General features: G+C 38.0%; 3 protein-coding genes across 4 annotated transcripts; all 3 read right to left on the bottom strand.

Moving 5' to 3' along the window:
- Positions 1-1,151: 1,151 nt before the first annotated feature.
- On the bottom strand, positions 1,152-5,779 carry LOC134618613 (thyrotropin-releasing hormone receptor). 2 transcript variants are annotated; one of them, XM_063464085.1, is made up of 3 exons: positions 5,682-5,779; positions 3,769-4,601; positions 1,152-2,890 (listed from the first exon to the last, which is right to left on the bottom strand). In XM_063464085.1, exons 2-3 carry the CDS (start codon positions 4,543-4,545, stop codon positions 2,501-2,503), a joined length of 1,167 nt encoding a protein of 388 aa, XP_063320155.1. In that variant the 5' UTR covers positions 4,546-4,601; positions 5,682-5,779; the 3' UTR covers positions 1,152-2,500. The 2 variants fall into 2 exon arrangements, with proteins under 2 accessions (XP_063320155.1, XP_063320156.1); XM_063464086.1 differs by having other exon boundaries at positions 3,769-4,579; positions 5,682-5,755.
- Positions 5,780-7,909: 2,130 nt separating this feature from the next.
- On the bottom strand, positions 7,910-10,249 carry ocstamp (osteoclast stimulatory transmembrane protein). Its single transcript, XM_063463824.1, has 3 exons — positions 10,244-10,249; positions 8,343-9,377; positions 7,910-8,260 (listed from the first exon to the last, which is right to left on the bottom strand). The coding sequence occupies exons 1-3, from the start codon at positions 10,247-10,249 to the stop codon at positions 7,910-7,912; spliced, it is 1,392 nt and encodes a 463-aa protein (XP_063319894.1).
- A 2,764-nt stretch (positions 10,250-13,013) lies between these two features.
- On the bottom strand, positions 13,014-23,456 carry slc13a3 (solute carrier family 13 member 3). Its single transcript, XM_063463655.1, has 13 exons — positions 23,295-23,456; positions 22,421-22,686; positions 21,885-22,063; positions 21,174-21,243; positions 19,720-19,899; positions 19,494-19,619; positions 19,268-19,360; positions 19,060-19,164; positions 18,851-18,948; positions 17,458-17,570; positions 16,924-17,085; positions 15,324-15,461; positions 13,014-15,245 (listed from the first exon to the last, which is right to left on the bottom strand). The coding sequence occupies exons 1-13, from the start codon at positions 23,400-23,402 to the stop codon at positions 15,063-15,065; spliced, it is 1,821 nt and encodes a 606-aa protein (XP_063319725.1). The 5' UTR covers positions 23,403-23,456; the 3' UTR covers positions 13,014-15,062.
- Positions 23,457-24,723: the final 1,267 nt, after the last annotated feature.

Here is a 24,723-nt window from a genome sequence, read left to right on the forward strand (position 1 = left end):
CACAGCCAAGCATGGACGTGGAGTCGTTATGGGGCTGTTTTTCTTCTAAGGGTAGAGAACAACATCAGCTGTCACACTTAGGCCCAATGGATGGTGCCATGTAACATACAATCTTGGATGAGACCCTCTTTCCCTCTGCCAGAACACTGAAGGTGGGGCATGGATGTGTCTTTCCAGGATGATAATGACCCAAAACATACCACCAAGGCAACAAAGAAGTGGCTAAAGAAGAAGAAATTCTAAAACCTTTTGAAAATCAGTGGATAGGGCTGAAGCTTTGCCATTTAGCAAATGGCAGCCAAGAAACATAAAGGATTTAGAGAGTTTCTGTGAAGCGTAGTGGGTCAAAATCCCCCCTGTGATGTGTGCAAACCAGGTGACCGATTACTAGAAGTATCTTTCCGCCGTGCTTGCCAATGCAGGTTTCTCCACCAAGTAGGGTTTTGCTTGGGGATCAAATACATATTTCACTTTCAGTTCATGAATTTTTTTGTAATGCATTTTTTCTTGATTTTTGGTTGATATTCTGTCTCTCTCCATTAAAACGAAACTACTGCAAAAAATAGGGACTGTTCATTTCTTTGTGAGCAAACCAGAACAAATTCAGCAGGGGATCAAATAATTAATTCCCCACTGTACTTGTGAATCAACTTCACAAAAGAAAATCTACATTAAATCCCTGTTTTCTAAAAGAAATGCCTGAATAATATGGTAGGGATTTATTTTAATTCAACACACAGAACTGTCATAAAGATAATGAATACATTTAGATGTGTAAAGGGGATTTGTTAATCCCAGTTCACAGGGAAACACAAGCTGGTTTACAAAATGCCATAGTCAAGTACAGAATAGATAAATGCAATATATGCAAAACATTTGTAAATGTTTAATACATGGGCCTCACACTGGTTCTTTACATACTAAGTGACAAATGGACCTGCATATATTTAGGTGCAAAGACACGCAGTGATACAGCTGGCAGCACACCACAACAATAAGAAGATAAGGGAGAGTGCAAACTTGTTGATGCCAATTAGCATCACAATATTTATTTAATACTGTTGCTTGTTGTTAGATCTCCTTTGGCTATATTTTAATGTTTCGAATCAAAACGGATGTGTTTGCCATCAGGCTTCCATGATCATTACCTCTTTCCTGCAGGACTGAAAAAGTAATGATACAAACATGTCCTGCATAAAAAAATCCTTTGTAGTCTGGAATAATTTTGGTGGATGGATGAGGGGATAAGATTTGCTTAGTTTTTAGCATTATACGTCTAAATTCAGGGAAGAGACAATGAGGGTTAATGGGATATAAAGAAAAAAGATTTTGCTACTATGTAATACTTGAAACACTGAAAGTTGTCAACACTTGTGCAGGAATTCAAATATTCTCGCTTTATGGACCTCTAGTCATGTTGAAATGAGGATGCAATGGAAGATATACTTGCACAGTCTGAAATGCTCAGTGCCCACAGATAGTAAATTTTAAGCTGTCTTTGCAGTTGTTGTCTGTACTGTTTATATTATCTGGTTTACATGTAGTAAATGTAGTCCTTTGTGGGGAAAAAAGAGAAAAATAATGGACTGTGGTGTGTGTGGATCATTGGTGTTGGTAAAAAGTGTGATTTATCGCAAAGTATAGGCCACTTCAGACTGTTCAGCACACTAAGAGCAGAAGTGCAGTTGTTATTAACATTTGTAGAGCCATGTATTGCAGAGGCTTAGCTGTAGAGAACGAGCTCTTGACACAACTAGTTATAAAGGCTGGACAATGTCTTGAGGCAAGCTATGCACTCAAAGCATGCATTACATAAAATCCCCAGTGTGTCTTAAAACAAAGCATTTGGAAGAACGAATACATTTTGTTTAGCACACATTGTAACAAGAGCAGCTGGAGACTTCATAGCTCCACCAAGACTAAAAATTTCCTCCACATCATGCGTAAAACGAATCACTGAAGGATATGTGGCTGCAAAATGTTTTGTGATATTTTCTTGATAACATCAAGACAGTGTCTCCCATTTTTTTTCTTAACTCAATTCGATATGTATTTATGAAGATATGATCCAAAGCTGCGATAAAGAATCCTTCCAAAAAGTCCTGGATCTTGAGCATTTCCAAAAGTTAATAACTTCTCATTTGGGCCTTGCCCCACCTCTGGTAAAATGCAAATCCATTTATAACATTTTGAGTAATCATGCAATCAAACAAACTGAATCAATCACATAACCTCCTTTGGCGAGGTAACTGAGATCATGAACGCTTGGGCTAACAGACTCTACTGATATTTACAACATAGGCGTTACAATACTGTTTCACAAAGTACCACAACTATTAAACCACACGTAAAATGATTTCACAGTAGTTATTTTTTAACAGGTGCAAATAACAGAAAACCTAAACATTGTCATAATTAATTTATCATGCACCCACAGCCAGTAACAATGGACCGATAAAACACGCACAATCACTGAAACGCTTCATTTCTTCATGAAATTTCACGAAGAAATGCTGAGAGCTTCATCATCTGTCATGTTGGACCTGTGGGTGATGTGATAACTGACTTCTTCTTGCTCTGTGACCGGTTCATTGCACTCATGGGTCGAATTCTTCATCACACTGTAATACATCGGCACATTGTACTCGGCCTCCCTGTGGCCCCAGTGGCACTTGCAGAGCTTTTTAAAAGCAACACGAAACTTCTGAGACATGAGGTTATAAATGATGGGGTTGATGGCACTGTTGGTGTAGATGCACATCCGGCAGAAGAGCAGGAACCAGGTGTTGTGGTACGGCGGGTCAATGAAGGAGTTGACCACTACTAGCGTTCGGTAAGGCATCCAGAGCAGAGCGAACAGGATGACCACAACAGCCAGCATCTTTGTTATCTATTGAGACAGCAGAGGAAGGAAATAAGGAATAACAATGAGGAAGAATACAATTATGTGAATTATCTCAGCAGACATACTGCATGCCATGACTCAGAGTTTACTGTCAAGTGAGTGTTGTAGAGGATGCCCAATATGAATCGATGCCGCACATAAATAGCTCTAAGGCTGTACATAAGGACAGGATAGGTCAGTTTGCAAACATGCTTGCAGTGAGAATAAAAGACCCTGTCAACCACAGTGAGAAAGTCTGCTATCACAGAGAGCCAAATGATAAATAATACGTTGATATGAAGATCATAGCACTCAGTTTAAGTCCTTGAAGACATTCATAGTGTTTACTTTTGCTAATTAGACCTGAAGACATTTGTTAATTAGTCTCATCAGTAAAGGCTGACGGGAATTGTGGGTACCTTTTGGCTATGAACAAATAATTTGGACAAATGAAAATTTTGATCAATTGTTTCCTTAGACTAGATGAAAACATAATTGAAGAACAAAACAATTACAGTCCACCTCGAGGGGGATGTGAGTGGCCAATCCAAATGTCATGGCAAACACTCTAATAGTTTTCTATTAGTTCACTCAAAACTACAAAGGTCAGGTTAGCGGGCATGGCAGAGACTGGTTTCCTCCTCTGGGAATACTCAGTGTGTTTATGAACTATCTTGTCAGGCTGTTGAGTTATTTAACTGTGGTATAGCCAAACCCATCCACAAAGCCACTTTGAACCCAAACAAGCACCCTATTAGGATTGAACCTAAATCTGTTCTGACATTTAAAAATGGATTTTTATTCAGAACCACTCAGAAAAGCCCTTTTATTACTTTTATTTCCTTTTTCCTCTAAGCTGCTTGTCTTTATAACCTTAGCAGTACCTGTTTTCTTGCAGAGACTGCACCCTTGTTGGCCTTGTTGGTGGTACTGGAGTGCCCCTGGTGAACTGACCCGCCTCCGGCTCGGTCGTTAAGATGCGAAGGCAGAGGGCTCATGAACAAAATCCTGGCAATGAGCCCATACAGCACAGTGGCCACAACGAGAGGGATCACGTAAAACAGAGTGAAGTCCAGGAAATAAATTGGCATGTAGAGGCTTCTGGAGACACGGTAGCCACAGGTGACGACCACCCCGTTGGTATAGACGGTCTCATCTGTGTCCACTAAAAAGAACCACATCGTGCAGTAGAGCGAGGTAAAAATCCACACTCCAGCTATGATTCTCTTGGCTCGGGAAACAGTACATATGAACTGCGCCTTTATGGAGTGACAAATAGCAATGTATCGTTCAATAGTGAACGCTGTGATGGAGCAGGATGACACGTTGATGCCCAGGTACTGAAGATAAGTTATACACAAGCATCCCGTGTAGCCATATATCCAGAAGGCTACAACATCAGAGATATTAGGCAGGCCTGCAGCCAGGAGCACAATGAGGTCTGCGACAGCCAAGCTGACAAGGTAACAGTTAGTCGGGGTCACCATGTGTTTAGTGCGCAGAACAACCAGCACCACCATGATATTCCCAGCAATCCCAACTCCACAAATGAGCATGGTCAAAAATATAGTTATGACTTGTTCTTCAAGAGGGTTCAGAGGCATTTCTGTCAGATTTACAACCCGACTGACATCCTGAAAGGTGGTTGTGTTGTTCTCCATCTTGCTCAAGTCCACCTGACAAAATTCAGTTAATCTTCAGGGGCAAAATGGAAATCCTCAAGGCAAAAATGTGGAGAAACAAAATTATTAGACAGCAGTTTTGCTTGCACGGTGTTTAATATTACAATTATTTTTGTAAAAGCCTTTAATTCTTGTCTAGATTTCAAAAAGTGTAATACTCCCTCTCCCAGCTACAGTTTAAAACCAGTGTACGGATGCAGCTTGATTAAAAGGGGCATATCAGAACAATAATTTAAAATTAATAAATAAATAAAGAAGAAGTCAAATTCAAACAACAGAGACCACCTGAAGGTTTTTTGGTGTGACAGCCTAAATGCAACAAAATATAATAATACATTATAAGATGAACAAACATAAACGTAAATAAACAAACATGAGCATAGACAAATTGCTTTTGTTAAACAATGACCTACACAATTACCTCAGTCGATTAAGTTCAAGCTAGTTTGGGTTAAATGAGGCATTTTGTTAAGGTTACACTTTTTAAATAACAATACAGTGTGAAATGTTTAGTCTAGCGCTTTGTTGATCCATTCACTCACTTTAATCTCCTCCCTATATGGACTCCTGTTGCAATTATTCTGGCGCAGGGCTTGAAAACATTACTTTGTCACACTTCATGAAATAACTGTAGCAATAAAAGTTCTGTAAACGATAATAGATTTTAAAAAATAGTCCTAACAGCCATCAATGCACACATTAAAAGCAGCAACTTGATTTAAAAAGGAGCTACAATTATGCTTCTAAAAAGCTAAACTCCCATCTTCATAAATGCTAATGTTGTCTTCATTCAGTTCATTATTAAACACTGGTTTTATTCAATGCTTGGATGTGATAAAAAAAAATGTAACCCTCAAAACTGAAATGATTGTTCTCCTCTACATTAAAGGCCATCATGCACACTAAATCTATAATTTCCAGCAACGCGACCCTTTAAAAAAATCTCACAAGGCAATGCTGCAATATAAATTTAGGGTGATCAAAAATGTGAGACTTTCCCAGTTCTCCTACAAATGCCGGACTCTTCGGGAAAGAACAAAAATGCACGTTCGGATTTGATTTAGTTCAGGGAAATAAAATAATGAGATGATAAAGGGAAAAAATTGGCAGCTTACCATCATTTGTGAAAGGCAGTGCCCAGGTGCAGTATCCCAGGAAATATAAGTGACTGCTTAATCCTCTTTCAGAGTTGCTCCAGTCGCCCACATCTGTCTCACTCGCGCTCTCTCTCTCCCTCTCTCTCTTTTCCCAATATACTCCTCCCTCCATCTCACACCATTATATCCAAACCCACCTCCTACAGTCACCACGTACAAATCAATTTCATCTTACCACCCGAGCCCTGAACATCATGTCAGCTTCTGTGGCTATAACCCTGTAATTACTGAAAGAACAGCGCAGGTACCATGCAATTCAACACACCATCCACTGGAATGATTGAACATGCAATTAAAATAGCACTAATTGCTGTATTAAGTACAGCCTTTTTGGACACCAGATGTAATTTAGTTAGCTCTTCTCCTTGTATAATTTACATTAAATTCTCCAGTTTTCTAAAGTGTGTAGAATTAGAATAATTCTTCTCCCCAGAGGGACAAACAGACACAGACATCCTAAGATTAAGAGTCTTGCTATTCCCATGATGCACATTTGGGAACGCTTTTACAGCTTCTGGCAATATACATGTGTGGGTAGATACTGATACTGTTAAATTGTTGCACTCCCCATAGCAGAAAAAATGAAGGTTAACACTGGTCAGCCACAAAATCAGAAATGATTGAAAACAGATTAAAAAGCTTTTTGACCCTCTGTCTTTGGACAAGGCTGTCACTGAGAATACTAATGCACAGCAGATTCTTGGATTTTCAGTCTGCAGACTGCGTGTAATGAATATGTAACAGTGTCAAAGAAGAAAAAAAACTTACAGAACAGGTAATTTTCTGATTGAACTGCTTCATGTTATGAAAGCTTAATGAGGATTATAGTTAGTGTGTTTAGAAGCCCACATTATTTGTCAAGTCAAAGATATCAGTCAGAGTTTATGAAAATATACATAAAAAGGATGATAAAGGGATTTATTTTATTTTGTTTTATTTATTATAACACTGGAGCAATAACTCATAATATCAGAGAAAATATGAATAATTTATTATTATCATCTCTACGCTGCTGAGACAATTGTGAAGTGGCCAAAAGTCAGGAGTAAAAATAGACGATGATGAAGTCTATTAATATTCTGGGATGAGGTCTTAAAATAAACCCTCACAGCCTCATGGGAATTTAAAGCAGGAGCATACTGATATGCAAAAGAGAAAGGAAATAGGGGCACTGTGATTAAAATAAGCTGGCGAATCATTGGACATGTGGATGAAACAGATTCATTTAATCTATTAAAGCTATTCAGGTCAGTACAGTGTTCAAAAAAATGTAAGATCCGACCTGTTACTGTTCATTTCCTGACAGGAACTACTACCTCTTATTAGTCTTTGTCCCCAGCTGTCCAAAGCACCATAGTGGCATCTAGTGGGACTGAGTGGTAAAAAAAAGAAAAGAAAGGGTAACTCGCAGAGAAATAAAAGAAATAAAAGAGAACACGGAAAACATTGCTGTGTGATGATATCACGGGGGGAAAAAGTTACCAGGCGAGTCTCTGTCCAAAACAAGATGCAGATTCAGCAGAAGTGTTGGTGCATCGCTTTCAACCACAGGCGGGAGGTCTGAAGAGGCGTTTGTTGAGTGTTGACTCGCTTACAGAGGAAAGGTGTTATAACTGTGACTCATACACAGGATGCACTGTATTCAGTTTACATTTTGCAAAACAGAAACAAAGAAGACCACCGAATGATACAGACATCAAAGAAAACAAGAAACAGTGTGAGCCCTGTGAGCCGAAAGGTCAGGATTGAGACAGCGCTGTTATTTCTACTCTTGTATGAAGTCGTTGAACAGCCTTAATACGATACAAATACACAGCTCTGTGGGCATGAACCTTTTGTTTGCAAAAAGCCTCAAATTAAAAAAAAAATCAAAAGTTGGCTTTGATGGGTGTGAGTAGGGAGCTAAAATGTTAGTTTCAGATAGAGAATAAAGAGAGGGGCTGCACCAAAGCCTAGTATAAGATAACTTTGTGAACTGTGAATCAAGCAGAGCTATTCTATTAGAGTTCGTAATTAAAAGTATGGACATAGACCAACAGGACAGATCATACCAATATACAAAATTACACATCCACACAACTTTGGTTACATCACAAAGTGAAAGTACCACTAGATAAGTTGATCCAAATGGTCTAAACATGCAGCCCATTGTCATAGCAGTCTATTCATTAGCTGTTACATGTCATTCAAACTTGCACATGAATAGAAATGTCCCCTTTTCGGTGTTTTTTATTTTGCTTCACGTGCATTTTCCTCATCAAGTAAGCTATTCTCTTCTCCTCCTGCTTTCTGAAGAAGGATGCAGAGATTTTTCTGCGTAGCCGCCTTGCATAAACCTCAAGGAAAACCAGAAAGTAGCTCATCAGCCAGAGACATCCCAGCAGGAGTGTGACTCCCAGGTTTGGAGCTGAAGTTGTCACATCACAGAGAGATGGCCCAGGGCTGAAATTCCACTTGTAATCCCTGTGGAAGTTTACCAGCTCCCATTTGATGCAGGATTGTGGGAAAATACAAGACGCAGGGGTGAACCACTGAACCTAAAAGCAAAAACAAATTCATAAAAGACTCCAAAAAGCCAAAAAGAAAAAAAAAGATTAAATGGAGCGAGTGCTGTCTTACCTTATAATTGACACTTATAACAGCAGATGTAGGTGGAAAATCCAGCAACCATGGCGCAATCATCTGAACTATGTAGTACACAACATGATCCAAAACTACTATTAGGGTTATTGCAATGAAATATAAAGTTACCACAATCAGTGTTAGGAAACAAGAGGAACATTCCTGACTTATTACTTTACAGTTTTCAAGATTGATTTTATTTTTAGCTGGCCTTTCATTAATTGGCAATTTTTGCAAGAGCTCTTTGGAGATGTACCCATTATCAAAATTAACTGATGTCAGATAAGATTTCAAGTAGCGTGCAGATTCAGCGATCAGCAGTGCAACAAAGACGGCAGCAAGAATCCGGTTTGACAGCAGTTTGTATTCTCTGAGGAGGTTCCTGGCATGTGTGAAGTTGACCTCTATCTTCCCAATTATCTTAGTAAACATGCTTTTGACATCTGACACATCAATATGTGTGTAATGATCCAAAGTCCTTAAGTTGGTAACAATGCTCAAGTCCTCCCGCTTTACTTTGATGGCTTCTTCAACAAGGTCTGTCTTGGCTTTGTTCAAAGGTTCAGATGAGTTTAATAAAGTCTTTGCAAAACCCTCAGCAGTGCATTTCAGGATGCGTGCCACTGCTCCCACATTTACTGTGATATTAGGGATGACATTCAGCACCAAAATCATGACAGAGGCCGTGATGAGGAGTTTTCGTCCTTGTTTGGTGCAGACTGTAGGAAGAATCATTGTTAGCACACAGCGCAGGGGATGACACAGGAAGGAGACCAGAAACATGCTCACGCTGTAGATACTGACAGTTTGAACCGACGCTTCATAATCATATCTCAGACTCTTTGACAGCCAGTGGTGAAGCAAGCCACCAGTAACACAGGCAAGTGTGAAACAGAGAGACAGCAGAGTGAGGATGTCCCTGCCTGCAGGAGAAGGTGCCGAGTAAACGTCCCAGAGGTATGAAAGCAGAGACGTTAAGGCCTGTCTGCAAGATCCTGCTCTCTTTCTGAGGAGAAAACAATACAACACTTTCTATTTAGAATATTTAAAGATTCAATAGAGAAGTGGCTCTAAGCAATTCTAATTAACACTAAACAGTGCAGAAGTATTTGTCTCCTTTTTATTTTTTATTTTTTTGCATATTTGTCACATGTTTCAGATCATCTAACAAATCTGAATATTGGATAAAAACAACACAAGCAAATACAAAATACAGGTTTAAATGATAATTTCATTTATTAAAGGCAAAAAGGCTATTCAAACCTACCTGGCTCTATGTAAAAAAAAAAAAAAAGTAATTTCCCCCCTAAATCACAAATTAACTGATCAACTACATCTTTTAGAAAGCTTAATTCCTCCTCCAAGCCCTGAATTGTTAGTCATGTTGAATCAAGAAATCACTAAACTAGAACTTGTCTGACAAAGTGAAGTAGGCTAAAACATCTAAAAAAGCAACACGTTATACTCAATCTATAGAAACTCAAGATCAGAGGAGAAACAACAACACTGACATCTATAAGGCTAAAATATTGAAACATATGCTTAACTAAAACATTATTTTTTCTTCCGTCTGCAGGTGATCATCACAAAAAACATGCAACTATTTTTTTCCCTATTGTGTTATTTTACAAATAATGCATTTTGGATGCCTGGGTTTGTAAAAGACACAGTGGAAAGCAAAAGTTTTGTAATAACAATAATAATAATAATAATAATAACAACAGTTAACTATAAATAATTTAAATAACAAAAAAATAGATCAACTCCTACCTGACAAGCAAAACAAAATTTTCTGTGATCATCTTCATCCTCTCTAAGAAATTAGGAGCCTGAGAAAATAAACAGCAAGTGTTGGTGGACTGTAAAGGCTAAAAAGGGGAACTTTGCGCAACAGTCACTGTCATGTTGGTCGCCTACAAGTTCCACGTGGGAAAATAGAAAAGATAGTCCCTCTGCATCTAAACCACACATGACACAAAATCATATGGAGAGCATGACACACTCGTAAGCCTGATGTGGCAGGTCATACTAACCAAAGTGCGCTTTCAGAATGATTTGATGATGGTGACACTATCAATACAAGTAACAGAGCACTTTGCTTATAACTCCTCTTCTAAACTGAAAATAGTTTAGATGACATAACACTTTTGTGTGTCATCTTTCCTCTGGTTTGTCATGTGAATATAAAGCTGTTTTGTAGGTTATAAGGTTTCTACCACTGAAACTTTACTTTCTGTCTTGTGTCAACTGAACTTGGGTGCTAAGAATTAAGAATATAATTGAGAATAAGCTATATTAGGCAATTATATCTAGCAACAACTTTTTTTTAGCTCTTGAATGGAGGCAAGAAATTCATGAAGGTGGCCCAGGGGGTAAATTCAAGGTTACTTCATAACTGTATATATTAGGGGGAGGAAAAGCATACCCTTCTTTAGCCCACCAGAGAAGTAAAAATGGTGGGAGGGAAGTGCGCTGGGGGTAATTTGGGGTTTTGTAATTTCTCCTGGGACTGGAGATCAAATCGCTGACCTGATTGATGAACTTCCCATTTTGTTTCCTGAGGATAAGATGACTACTTTCGTCAAAATAGAGAGATGAATGAAAACTATAAAGAAATGAAGATTGTTGGGGTTTGACCGTTTCAGACAACTTTACAAAACACTTATAGAACGAAGGGACTGGCACTGAGGGGTGCTCCTTTTCATCATGATGTAAAGTTTTATAAAGTTTGATTTATGTGCTTGCTTGAATTTATTTTCATAGTAACTGTAAGTTCATAGTCAGTAGGTGACTCCAAATTTCTCTTGCCAATATGTTACTGAAAAAAAAAAACAAATTAAAGGACGAACAGTCTGGGTTTGTTTAGTTTCAATCTATCAGAAGTTTTACGTAGTGCCTTAAAACTACTGCAATTAGTCACTCATTTTGGCTGGACTTTGTTTTCTCTTTTTGGTCCAATTGAACATCAGAAAACATCAGAATTGCTATAAGTTTAAACAAATAAAAGCTGACATTCAGTAACCACCTTGTGTTTTACATTTTGTCCACTGCGTCCTTAGTTACTCGGTTTGGTGGAAGCAATGCCAAAAAAATCATAAGGTTCCTGGGAGGATCCTGAAACTACAGACAAGCTAATGTTACATCTTCAATCCGTAAGCCATGTTTTATTTACCTACCAAATGGACTATAATTTTCACGCAGGTCTTGAATACGCAGGAAGTTTATTGGCACTGTGTCTTGGGATTGTTGATTTGTTACTTAACAGCTTGGACATCCTGTCTTACTTTTGTTACACCAGCTTCAGGAAAGCACAACCTGTCTTAGTTCCCTTTTGGACTCTAATAGGAACCATAATTATCACTCTGTTATAGTCAATAAGAGTTTAAACTAGTGTTGAGACTGCACCAACACAAGGAAATAATTTAATGAGGTCACACATTCGAAGGAGATGGAGGCTATTTTTCCTTAGACTTCTGTTGGAACCAAGTGAGTCAGGTGAACATCACAAAGAATTCAGATTTAAGGGACTGTCATTTTTAAATGGGCAAAGGGACCTAAAAGCATATACAAATACAAAAATCCAAAGAATAACAAATCCATGAGACACCACAATAAAGGACACCTGACGCTATTTATACTGAGAGACAGACAGGGGTAATCGGCAGAATAGGGAACAGCTGGGTACAACAAGTGAGGCTAATCAGGGATAAAGAGACAAAAGAAGTACAACTAGGCTAAAGTACAAGATGCAAAGGACTACCAAAATAACACAGGAAGTAGGTAAACACAATGGTCTTAACAAGACACAATTGAGTAAGCAGGAATAAACTAACACAAATGAATTAAATTTGAATCAATAAACCCAAAGCCAGACATACACCCTAAAAAAAATAAAGGTTAAAAGTTAAAAAAGATCAAAAGAACTTAAAACTGAGTCAGGACTCAGGACTACGATTGATACTCGGTGCTGGCATATCTGTCTTTGTAATGAAAGCTGTACCCATGGCTCCTAAAAGCCTCCTTCAAAGCCTACTTTAACTAATTCAAGTTAAAGTGTGTTAAGCTAACCTGTTAGCTGTGCACACAGTGTGAGTTGTTAGAGAAGATACACAAAATACTTAATTGCTTGCAGTGGTAAAAAGGTAGGCCTATTTATTTTGAGTCTCAAATACTAACTGGTTTTTGTTTCAAATTTTATGAATAACACAAAATAAATAAAAGCATCAAGTCACAGTTATGAATCTGCTTTGGTTCAAAGGTTATTTGTCTGTAACCTTTGTATTTGTTGTACATATTAGTACATTTGGTTATGGTCTGTTAGTTTTGGATAACTTTTCTGATTTCGTATTTAAACACTACAGACCTTTTGCTGTGGCAACGCTTACACTCAGTAACCACCACATTACTGCACAAGTAAACAATTGTTGGGGCATGTGAGAACATCAAGCAAACATTATAAGGAATTTTGTGCTGTGTGTGTGTGTGTGTGTGTGTGCGTGCATGCAGGGGCCGCAATGTTCCATCATTCCATCCAGTGTTGCTGTTAAATGTTTCCATTTAAAAGAGTTTTTAAACTTTCCTGATACAAACAGGGGAACTCACTTTAAAAAAAAAACTGTGCATAACAAACAAATACATGAACGACATCAAGATACAAACTGGCTTTATTTATAACAGCACAATATATGAGTGCAGATCACCATGTAACAAAAGTTACACATTCATTAGTCAAGATTCATAATATAATAAAGGAAATGATTTAAAATGTTGTTTATGTGGTATGGCTTTAGCAGTGTGCCATGTGAAACATAAACAAGTAACAATCTTTTAGTGATTTTAACCATAATATATACTTTAAAAAGTGTTATTCACAGTCTCATTCCTTCTTCCAGCAGAGGTCAGTCTGTAGTAACGATACAAACAGCACACTCTGCAGTCTGACTGATTATTTAAAAAATATAAAACACTCTTCAGTGCTCAAAGCATGTGTTTGAGGTTAAATGTTGCTCTAATTCAGTTTTAAGAAAGCAGAGAGTAAAATACTTCAGCAGTTTTTAAACTTAGCAATACATCAACTCTCATTAACTGAGTTCATATATTGCTTCATCATCTTTAAAACTTAACACTTTTGTACCAAATCTGTTCACAGCTTAAAATCTAGACCTTTGAGACCCTAAAAAGACAGTCAAATATATGTGAGAAAATTTTCAAAGCATCATTAACAGCTGGAACAATGTGTTTTCTGGCTGTGACAGTACAGATGCAATTGTAGTGAGGAATTTATATACACTCATCATGGGCACGAATGTCATGGTAATTTTGAGCTTATAATGATTTCTTTGAACTAGACTTTTTTAATAATAATAATGGATTGCATTTATATAGCACTTTTCTAGGCACCCAAAGCGCTTTACAATTCCACTATTCATTCACACACTGGTGGAGGCAAACCACAGTTGTAGCCACAGCTGCCCTGGGGCAGACTGACAGAAGCGAGGCTGCCATATCGTGCCATCGGCCCCTCTCACCAACACCAGTAGGCGGTAGGTAAAATGTCTTGCCCAAGGACACAACGACCAGAATTAGGTGCACAAGGAACTAATAAAGGTTATCTTATCTTAAGTTTGAATTTACGTTGGAGTTTCTCTGATCCACATAAAGTCAAAAGTATACGTACAGGCTCAAATATATAGACAGACAGATATACAATCACCTCCTCCCCCTCCAAATGCCTCCGATGCACGTCCTTTATGTTGTATGGTGTGTTCATGTGCTCTCTGTGCTGAGGTGTTTTTTTCTGTTCTCAAACTGCCCTCCTGTAGGAGCTCAGTCTGGTGGAGTTCTTTTTTCTCCTCGTCTTCCCAATGTGATGTATGTGAAATGTATGTACGGTCGGAAGGGCTCCAATTGCACTGCATATGCAAGTGACAAATAAAGGGCTTATCTATCTATATACAAACATTCACTTAAATCTTTTCTAATCTTTTAATGCGTGGTACTGAAGCTTTTACAGTGTCTTAAATTGACAAGGTCAAGGTTTGTTCTCATTTGTGATCGTAATTGATTTACAATTGTTAGTTTCTCTTTGCCACCATAAAAGTCATTCAACAATATTAACTGAATTAAGCAATACTCAAAACAACAGGAAACTAAGGAATTCAGTAACGGGAAGTGATTCACTCGTCGTGCATTGCTTTAAAGTTGCCACTTAGTCGCTTGTGGACATTTCAGGTCCTGGTTGCCTAGGTGACCCACTACTTTATTTATGTCAATCAACAGTATTCTTCACTCTCATTAGTAGATGTCTTCAGTCTCTCACCTAAAAGTTTATCTCAGTTTATCTCACTGTCTATAGGGAAATTCCCATGGAGCAAGAGTATCCAGCCAAAATTATGCCAGAAGCTTGTTGATGGCTACCAAAGAGACATTTAACCCAATATTAGTGCTGGTATATGTATATGTGTGAATCTTTATGTATAGTTTTAACCCTGAGTGGATGACCAAAAAAATTAAAAATGTATGCTGTGTAATCATCCCACCCATTAAAAACTCTAATTCAAAGAAATCATTAAAGGCCCTAAATTACAGAGACATACATGCCCACGATGAGTGCATGTAAACTTCTGATCACAACTGTATCTACTTCAGTTTTTTCCTCCCTGCTCACTCTTCTGACACTTCTTCTATACTAACTTCTTGCTAAAATCTGGTGTGTGATCACAACGTGGCATTAAGCGACTGAGCCACAGATAAGTGCGCATTGGTCACAAGAGCAGACTTGTTAAATGGGAGAGCCCATTCAGGGTAAGTATTCAAATTAAACATGGCAATGCCCCACGTATTCATTGCCAGAGTGACTGACAGGATACCCAGGATGTTCATCACAAAGCCAGTTTTCACCTGAGGAACCAGAAATGGAAAACATAAGCTGTAATTTTGTGTAATATTTTCAAGGTCAAGCGCCAACGAGGACCTTACCATGTCTTTCACCATAAGGTGTCCAGATGCGAAGGCAATTGAGTTGGGTGGTGTGGACACTGGCAGCATGAAGGCGTATGAACATCCTACTGTGGCAGGTATCATGAAGTACAGAGGGTTCACTGAGACATTAATAGCCTGTAGAGGGAAAAGATGTTTATGACAGGATGTACAAAAAGGCCCATTATGCTTATTTAAAGTGAAAATCCAGAATCTTACATTTAAAGTACAGTAAGGGGACAATGGTGAAAAGAACATTCATTAGTCATTTGGCAAAGGCAGCATAATACAGAAGCATAAAAGTTTTATATATTTCATTTTGGAGCAATACTTTGCAAAAAAAGATACAGGAGCTGGGTTTGCATGGCTCTCTGTAGCCTGAAGCGCAACAAGATCATATTCACTGGAGTTCAATTAACATATAATACACAAAATTAATAAAAACATTTTTTTTTTAAAGAAACAGAAAGTAATATGGGCTGTAAATGCAATAACAGTCAATCAGGCCATTCTTTTATTGTGTGCTTTAGGACCCTAGCCTACAGATTGTTTAAATCCTCAAGGCTTTAATCATCACTGACTACATTTCTGAAAAATCATGTTACAGAATAGTTACTTTTTATTTTTTACTAAATGCTAGTGTTAACGTGATCACATGTTCACTCTATATGATATAATTATAGACTGTATATCAAGATGGAGGCAACTTTGCTAGTTACAAAACAATTGTATTGGGATCTGTGGGAAAATTGATGTTTGTCTCCCTCGATCTGTAAACTCATTTAACACTTTGTTGATGAGTTTATGGTCTTAATCACTAGTTTTAAGTCTTATTGTCAGCACCACCCATTGTTTGTAACTTCCAGTTTCAAAACAAGATGATGATGGCCAAAATACTCAGCTCAAGGATGGGAATTCAGTAGCCAGTTAAATAACAAATAATAACACCACTAATGAAGGTACTGCAGAATGGGAGAAAAATAAAAATATAGGAAACGCCATTCACTTGTTATCCCCATAAGATAAATGTTTTACAGCTATTCATCTAGTCTAGAACTAAATTATTATTTTAGCACGTGTACAACTTCAAATACAGTAAAAGCAAAATGTGTGTTGTGCCTGTTTGTGTTTGTAATAACAGCTTAAAGTGTCCTAAGGTTTAAACCTAGCCTATACAATTACATGCTATTAAGTGGTTATTCTTCCTGTGTAGCCCCAGATAATAATTGTCTAACAACAGTTAATGTCCAACAGTCTACAAACATAAGAACATCTATCGCAAAAGTTTAACAAGCCCACTAAACCTCTGAGTAACATAAAGGACAAGGTCGGCAGCAAAACTTGTTCACCCTTCACTTTGACTTCTTTATCTTGTAAGATAGTCGTCCAGTTTGTTTCCCTGATGGTCATCTGTGTCAGTGTGATTGCACTGACATAGTGCAATGAGTTTGTACCTTACACAGGTAAACTGATATGTGAAGATATTTTTCTCAGCTAAAATATAACACAGGAATAAAAAAAATAATCTGATGATATACTTTCACTTTAATTTCGCATGCAGTCTAAAACTGTATATATTTAGGTTGTAGACCAGCCTTACCAGTTCAGCAATGACAGGTAAAAATATGATAATGGTGGCAGTGTTACTGGCAAACTCAGTGAAACAAGCCAGGAAAGCAGTGATCAACATCACAGCTGCAGCAGGAGGGACTTGAGCCAAAGGCTGGAGGTGGCCTCCCATCCAGGACGCGAGTCCAGACTCCTGCAGAATGCCACATGACCAAGGTGAAAGGTTGAAGATCAAATGACAACATAATAAACCAAAGCAGAGAACTTGAATCAAACAAAGCACTGACAGCCGGAGGAGAGCAGAGACACATTTTAATAAACAGACTTAGTAGACTTTAATTTCCTCCATTTCCACTCTAAACTATAGAGGTTTAAAGAAACATTAGTAAGCAAACTGAAAAATAACAGCATCCTTTGGTATTTTGGGGGAAACAGTCCCAAAATATTTGCTAAAAAGTTGGATGCCATCATAGGCACCATATAGCAGTTTTAGCTTAGCACAGAGACAGGAAACATTGTTCGTGTATTATATGTATTACATACATATTATATGTAACATCTTTACCTCACAAGCTTTGGCCATGGCGAAGCCGCCTCCAAGCAGCATAATGATATTCCAGGGAACCGACTCCTGGGCTTTTTTCCATGATAGGAGAGGCACATAAGGAGTGTTTAGAGCTGAGGAAAAATGTGAGATGAACTAATTAGAAAATGTTTATCATGTGTAGAAAAATGTGAAGGCTGTTGTGCACCGATACAGTGTGAGATTAAAATCCTTAAACTTAATTGTTAACCTTATAATGAGTATACTGATTGCTCCATTCCTTACTTTATTTCTATTTTCCTTTTTTAGTTGCTTTGCTTTTATCTTGTAAAAAGTTTGACTTGACCCAGAGAGCTCTGCACAAGAATTCTAATGTGCATGGACTGTTGGTCCTGTGCGCAAATGGCAAATAAAAATCTTGAATCTTAAAGAGGCGGAAGAAGTATCTCTGGGTTTAGGGTTTTGGTGAAGGACACTTTAACATATGGATGAGTTGAAGATCAAACTACCACCCAACTGCTTAGCAGGAAACCATATAGTCTACCACATAATATATTTGGCATGTTAACATACACATTTTAGTGCTTTCTACCAAATATTCTTTTGTAGTTTTACCATATTTTTGTATTTATTTGCTCCATTTTTAGTTTAACGAGCTAAAAGGCCTACTCTGTTTGACATAGAGTGAACCCACTCTATTAGAATAATGTGACCCTCAGTGACAGATGAACCCCTTGGTTTGCTTTCTTTTCCAGCATCGAGTGGTTTATTTGACCAGCTGAACATAACATAAGCACTCACACACACACACACACACACACACACACACACACACACACACACACACACACACACACACACACACACACACACAGCCGTTTCTCCATTTCAGAGGATGCTGATTTGCATTTGTATTCACATTTTGGAGTTAACCAAACCAATAAAATGATTTTCATAAGACATTTTTTTTGTCCACCAAGAGAAGGAGATTCACCAGAATTTGATTATTAAATGGACTTTTCAGGCATGTAGCTACAACACGAGTAATCCAAAATACAAGTACACAAACACACGAAGAGAAAACCCCAAAGTGTGTCCACATAGCTTTAAGAGATTATTCTAATCACAGAAACAGAGAAACTACAGTCTCACTTTCAGACGGGAACTTTCCTCAGACTCTCTAATCTATATTATTAACATTCCTCAGCTTAATTTCTGTGTTTTGCAAAAGTTGTTCTAGAAACAGAGACACAGAATCTTTGAATTTTCCACAAATATCTGGGCTTAGATATTAACTTTTGACTTATCAAAGTTGTAATATTGCGACAGAAATCCTATATATGGTAATAAATAGAACTGAAATCAGACAACGATGCCTCATAAATGGCATTTTAGCAGATATGCTATCACTAACCTTGAGGGTCGGACCACCATCTCAGAGAAGGTTTTTGTGAAGGAAAAAAGAACAATATAGACACAATGATGACACCGGTGACTGCGTCCGAAACGTACCTGAAGGACAGCAAGACGAGCACAAAATAGAAATGGACACATAATAGAGCACAGAAGCAGAACACAATGTGCTTGCTTTCATACAAGGTTTTAAAAGTCAGCTTCTCTTACCCTTTTTTAAAAAACACAGACCAGCCGGTTACAAACTTTGGATCCCTTGTGAAGAGGAGAATGGCAAACAGTACAAAAAAGAAAGAGATGGCTCCCTCTGCAAAGCTGAAAGCATGAATGCAGAATAGAGTAAGTCAAAGGCTCTGTGGCAGAAATTTTTCATCCAGCATCTATTGCATGAGATTTCAAGACATACACGAGTCCTCACTTTATGGGCCCTAGTTTTCTGTAATCTTCCTTTATCAGTGCCTTGGCTCTGGCTTCTGCCTGGGTTCTCCTGTCTTGTTTCGTGAAGCACAATCTGCAAAAATTCAAAACATACTGTAAACATTGTCTCTCAGAAAATAAAGACCTTACTTGTGTAATGGTCCAGTTTTTGTATCCTGTAATGCTGATGGTGTTATTGAAAAATTTAGCAAGAAAGGATACACAACCTTGTATTCAATCCTCCGTAGAGAAATGCAATCCATAGCCATCCCAAAAACAGGAAGAGGAGCATGAGTGGGAAAGCAAATGCAAACCAAGAGCCAAAATTGATAAGATCACAGTCTGGAAAGTAGCTGTGAAAGACAAAATTATAACTGTTAAACACACTGAAACATATCACTTCTGTGTCTGAATCAGCTTTGTTTAAATGCTACACAAAAACAAAAGAGTTACCTTTTCAGCTGTCCAATCAGAATAAGGTTAGGTGCTGTGCCCGTCAGTGTGGCGGTTCCTCCGATACTGGCAGCATAAGGGATACAAATCAAAAACCCCTTCCAGACTTTGAGCTGATACTGCGCCTCTGCTCGGCTCTCCTCAGCTGTCCTCGGGTCCGTCAGTTCTGGTGTATCAGTCCTTTAGGGATATTTTTTAGAAGCATTATTTTACATAAATGTGAATTATTACACAAACTTCAGAGTTTGCACAGCTGGATATTACTCTTTAGTTTGTATGGCAAAATGAACCCACAAACTTCATATGTGTTAGCTTAGTTTTGTATTTCACAGTCTGTAAAATGTAAAGCCCAGTAATTAAAACATAAATTTAACACAGAAAAAGGGAATGATGCCTGCACTATGAAGCAGGATTTGGGGCTTAGAAGGGTTACTTAAGGGTTAACCTTGTTGTGAAAGCCTGATTGAAAGCAGGTCATGTTCACAATCAGAGATCATCACGTACAAAATCACTGCCTCCATTCCTGAAAAATGCATGGGCTTCAGTGCTTAGGTAGCAACATGTTCTAGGGCTTCATAGAACATCTAAAGTTCTTCTCTTTCTATGATGAGCCTCAGTCAAGACAGGTCTTTAAAAGCAGCTTTATTCCTCCTTTTTACCTGTTTGCTATAAGCAAGTTTAAAGCGTATTGTTCTGTAAACCTAAACTATAGTACTACAACACTGAGACAGGGCACCTAAGCATAAGGCCGAGAAAATGTATCAATCTGAATTCTGTTTTTTGGTTCTCATCTGTTCATTACAGGTCATTTAACACTGCCTGGGCTGAGGATGGAAAACTAAGGCAAAAACTCTTTGATGCACATGAAACAGCATCACCTGCTAATTTAATAGAACGTATTTATAGTTACAGTCAGATCCTCATATTTTAATGACAGAATTATGTTACTTATAAGTCTGTTGACTTGCAAGGTCTGCATTTATATGACACTTTTTCAGTTTTGCATTCCACAGCACCGTCACATTCATGCGGCACTTTTTAATACTACACTACTGTACAGAGCTTTTCTAATATTATAGTTTGTCTTTGCAGTTCTGCTGTAAGTAGACTGTCCACATTTCTTCTGTGTGGCTGTGTATATGCCACTTCTGTCATATAACACCACAAAAACTTGAACATCACACCACTCTCTCATCTAACGTGATATCAGGGTAGAGAGGAAAAGATATCCTGGGTATTTTAAACTTGCTTTATATTCATAGCACAGGCACCTGGATAGTTTCTTGGATTTTGTTGCCATTAGAAACAGGCTACATCTACCTCATTTCAAGTCTTCACAGTAAGCTAAGCCAAGCTCAATATCTATTGTTTGTGCAATTATTTATCAAAGACATCAGTGGAGTGAAATGTCTTTAAAATAAAAATATAAAACAAAACATAAAAATGCTTCTTACCCTTCTGTTGCCATTATTTGTTTTTCTGATGGCATCGAGGGCAGTGAATGCAGCTTTACACTAGACTGACCTGCAAGAAAATAAATCAAATAGATTTTGACAGTTTCACATGTAACCATGAACCCTAACTTACTCAATCTTCAAAGTGTCCAAACATGAGTTAAATTGTGAGTTTCAGCTCTTTTACAGTGGTGTACTTTTGTTTTATTTAATAGCTGACTTTGAGTCAACAAAGCCGCCTTAATCAATTACTACTTCAGGATTGACTAACTTGGTGTCAAACAGTGCATTGGAAACACTGCACAAAGTTCACATGTTAGATTATATATTAAAGGCTCTTGGGGACAAGGTTAAAACAATGCAACAATCATCTTTCCAGAATGAAACATATTTTGTAAAGAGACACGGTTGGATGATAAACATTCAACCTGTCTTCATTCATTGGAATTTATCTTCCTGTTCATTTGAGGATGAAGTGTTTAATGTTCAGTTGCCCCGTCACAACAATACCCTTTGCTGCTTGAACGACTATGAAGACAATAAGACTGAATTAAACAATATTTTGGTTCAGCCAAAAAAAGATTTAAAATTGGTCAAACGTTTTCTCTCACTCATAAGATAATCACTTTCATTCAGTATATTATTTAAGATGTAAATTTCAGAGAAAACCTTGATTTGTCATCAGTATAAGTTTGAAAACTGACAGCGTACCGTTTATTACGGCATTCTCGTGATCCTCGACAGACTTGCACTTTTGTTTTAGGGTTTCCAGATCACCAAACAGGCTCTCCAGGATGGCATTTGCGATAGGGAGCATCATAGCTGTTGTGGCGGTGTTACTGAGCCACATGGACAGGAAGGACGAGGTCAGCATCATTCCCAATATGAGCCTGGAAAAACAATTCAGTCCACAATCTTAAACTCAGTAAACAACCCTAAGTATGAAAATAAAAATAATAATAATTAAAATATGTAGTTCTGTGCAAAAGATTCAGGCATTTATATGTTTTATTATTATATCCCTCCCTGTTGCAGAATTTTCTGAATTAACTATCTACCATATTTTGTGAGAACGTTATTTAAACAGACGCGAAAAGGACATGTGTTAGGGTGACTTAGGTATTTCTGGACAGCACAAAGGTTCACAACACAGGGAAATAAAATAAGTTCCAGGTATTACTTAAAATGGGATAAATACAGAATCCTCATCAGCTTTAAACTGCCTTCTGATAAAGTTGTTTTCTCACCAGGCTGGTTTTACTCCAACAATACTAAGGACCTTTAGGGCTATTCTGCGATGCAGGCCCCACTCCTCAATCGATGATGCCAACACAAGACCACTGAGGAAGAGAAAATTGGTCTCGATGAAGTACTGAGGGCAGATTTTTTTGGCTGGAAGAATTCCCAGTGTTGGGAAGAGGCAGACTGGAAGCATGGCTGTGACAGCAAGAGGGAGGGCCTCCGTGCACCAAAACATAGCCATGAGCACCACCACGTAAAGACATTTTCCCTCCTAAAAAGATCAGTAACATGTCATTAATATTTGTGCAAAAAAACAGCTAAAAAACAAAGCAGACTTAACAAGAAAAAAGAAAGCAGAGTACACGTTATGTTTTCAGTAACTTGTGTATCCTTCACATTATATGTGTTTCAGAGAGACAACATTAATTTTTACATCGTTAACATGAAAACATTAACATAATAATCACTTTTTAGTTTTAGATTTGCATTAGTGGTGCATTGACTCTTTGGCTGAATCAGATGATTCACGGAGTAGCCAAAAACAGTGAAAATTCTCCCAGCAAAAGCTTTATTGTGCTTAACCAAGAGTAAAAAGCATTGAGGTTGTAGTGATCCTAGAAGCTGAGTGTTTTTAGCATTATTGACTAAATTTATTACTTAAAAAATCTCAGTTTGTATAAGCATGTCTGTAAGTTTCTGATTAATCAAAACAAGTATAAAGATGGACCAAACCCTTTGCGAAATAGTCTGATTTTAAACACATAAATCTCCTGCTTGCACCTGTGTTATGCATTTATAATTGGACAACCGTGCTTTCGTGTGTGTAAGTTTTTTGGAAAACAGTGGATGCATAACTGTGGCACAAAAAAATTCACTCACCTTCTCCGGTAGAGTAAAAAGTAAAGGCAGAAACACGAGCGGAGTGAGCACAAGGATTAGCTGTTTGTGGACGCACCACAGCTTCTTGGACAGTACAGATATTTTCATCCCTGGCTTGAAGTTGTGCTCCGTTTAGGAAACGTCCAGACTGGCTGAGAGCAACCTGTGAGGCAGCACTTTGAAGCCCGTGGCTGAGCACAGAGAAGATTAACCACACGCTTTGCTACAGGTTAACTCCTCCTGTGATGGTGTGTTAAATGGGATAGTCGACTTACTGCCAAATTTCCCAACTGAATGGACTCTTGCATGACAGGAGTGAGGTATCTTCAGGGGCAGAGATGGAAATGTCACCTCTCATACGTTCATTTAAAAAAAAATACCCTGGAAACTGCCGGACTGCAAAAATAACTGAATGCCTACAACAGACCACATTTTTTTGTTTCACACAGCATTTGACATTTTTCTATTATTATTTTATCCCTGTAATACAAAAATGAAATCTGAATAAACTGTGCAGTTGACATGGTGGATCGCTACTGGCCTGATTTTGCGTTTTTGAAAAATAAAATGGGCGCTCGTTCGGGAAATAGCTCAAGTGCAACAAGGAGACCAAAGGTGAATTTGGACCCAAATGCAGGACGAAATTCAAAACAGACTTTAAAATAAAGTTGTTAAAGCAGTGTTAATAAATACAAAGTCCACAACACAAACAGAAAGGTGACCTAAAATCAAACAAAACTCAGAATAAACAAGGAACAAGAGGGAGGGCTAACAGATGCCGAACGACTGAGGGCAAGGCTATTTATACTCGTTACCCGTTATCAGGATATTTTTTTTTCTTTTTTTTTTTTGGAGGAGGGGGGGGGGGGGGGTTAAGTAGGTAAGTCAAAAAAGTGAAACGAGCGCGACAGGAGGAAAAGTAGAAGCAAGAAAGGCACGAGACTACCAAAATAAAACAGGAAGTAACTTACTAAACACAAATAAAATACCAAAATCCACTTAAACTTCACACAGATGAAAGGAAGAAGGCTAAGAATTATTATTATTATTATTATTATTATATGAAATAAGCCCTAAGCAAAAATACAAGTATCAATAAAGAGGAGCAAACAGTGTGCCTTTCCCAGCCCAACCCACTGGTAATGTTAGCTAACAAACAAAGCTTTATTTTTCACATGTGTACAAGTTAAAGAACAGGTTATGCTGCTGGTGAACTTAAATAACTAAATGGTGTGTGTGTTCCAGCTGTGTGCCATGGCTCTTTTATACTTCAAGAGTAAAAGGATACACCTGTGTATTCTCCACCTGCAAGTTTCCTCTGTGCTCCAGATGGACAGAGAGACACAAACTAGTCACACAAGACTATCTCAGAGTTGCTTGTTAAACTTGTAAAAGTATCTGTGGTAGGACTTGACTTAAGCGGTCAAAG

Source organism: Pelmatolapia mariae, linkage group LG20 (assembly GCF_036321145.2).
Source record: "Pelmatolapia mariae isolate MD_Pm_ZW linkage group LG20, Pm_UMD_F_2, whole genome shotgun sequence".
NCBI lineage: Eukaryota > Metazoa > Chordata > Actinopteri > Cichliformes > Cichlidae > Pelmatolapia > Pelmatolapia mariae.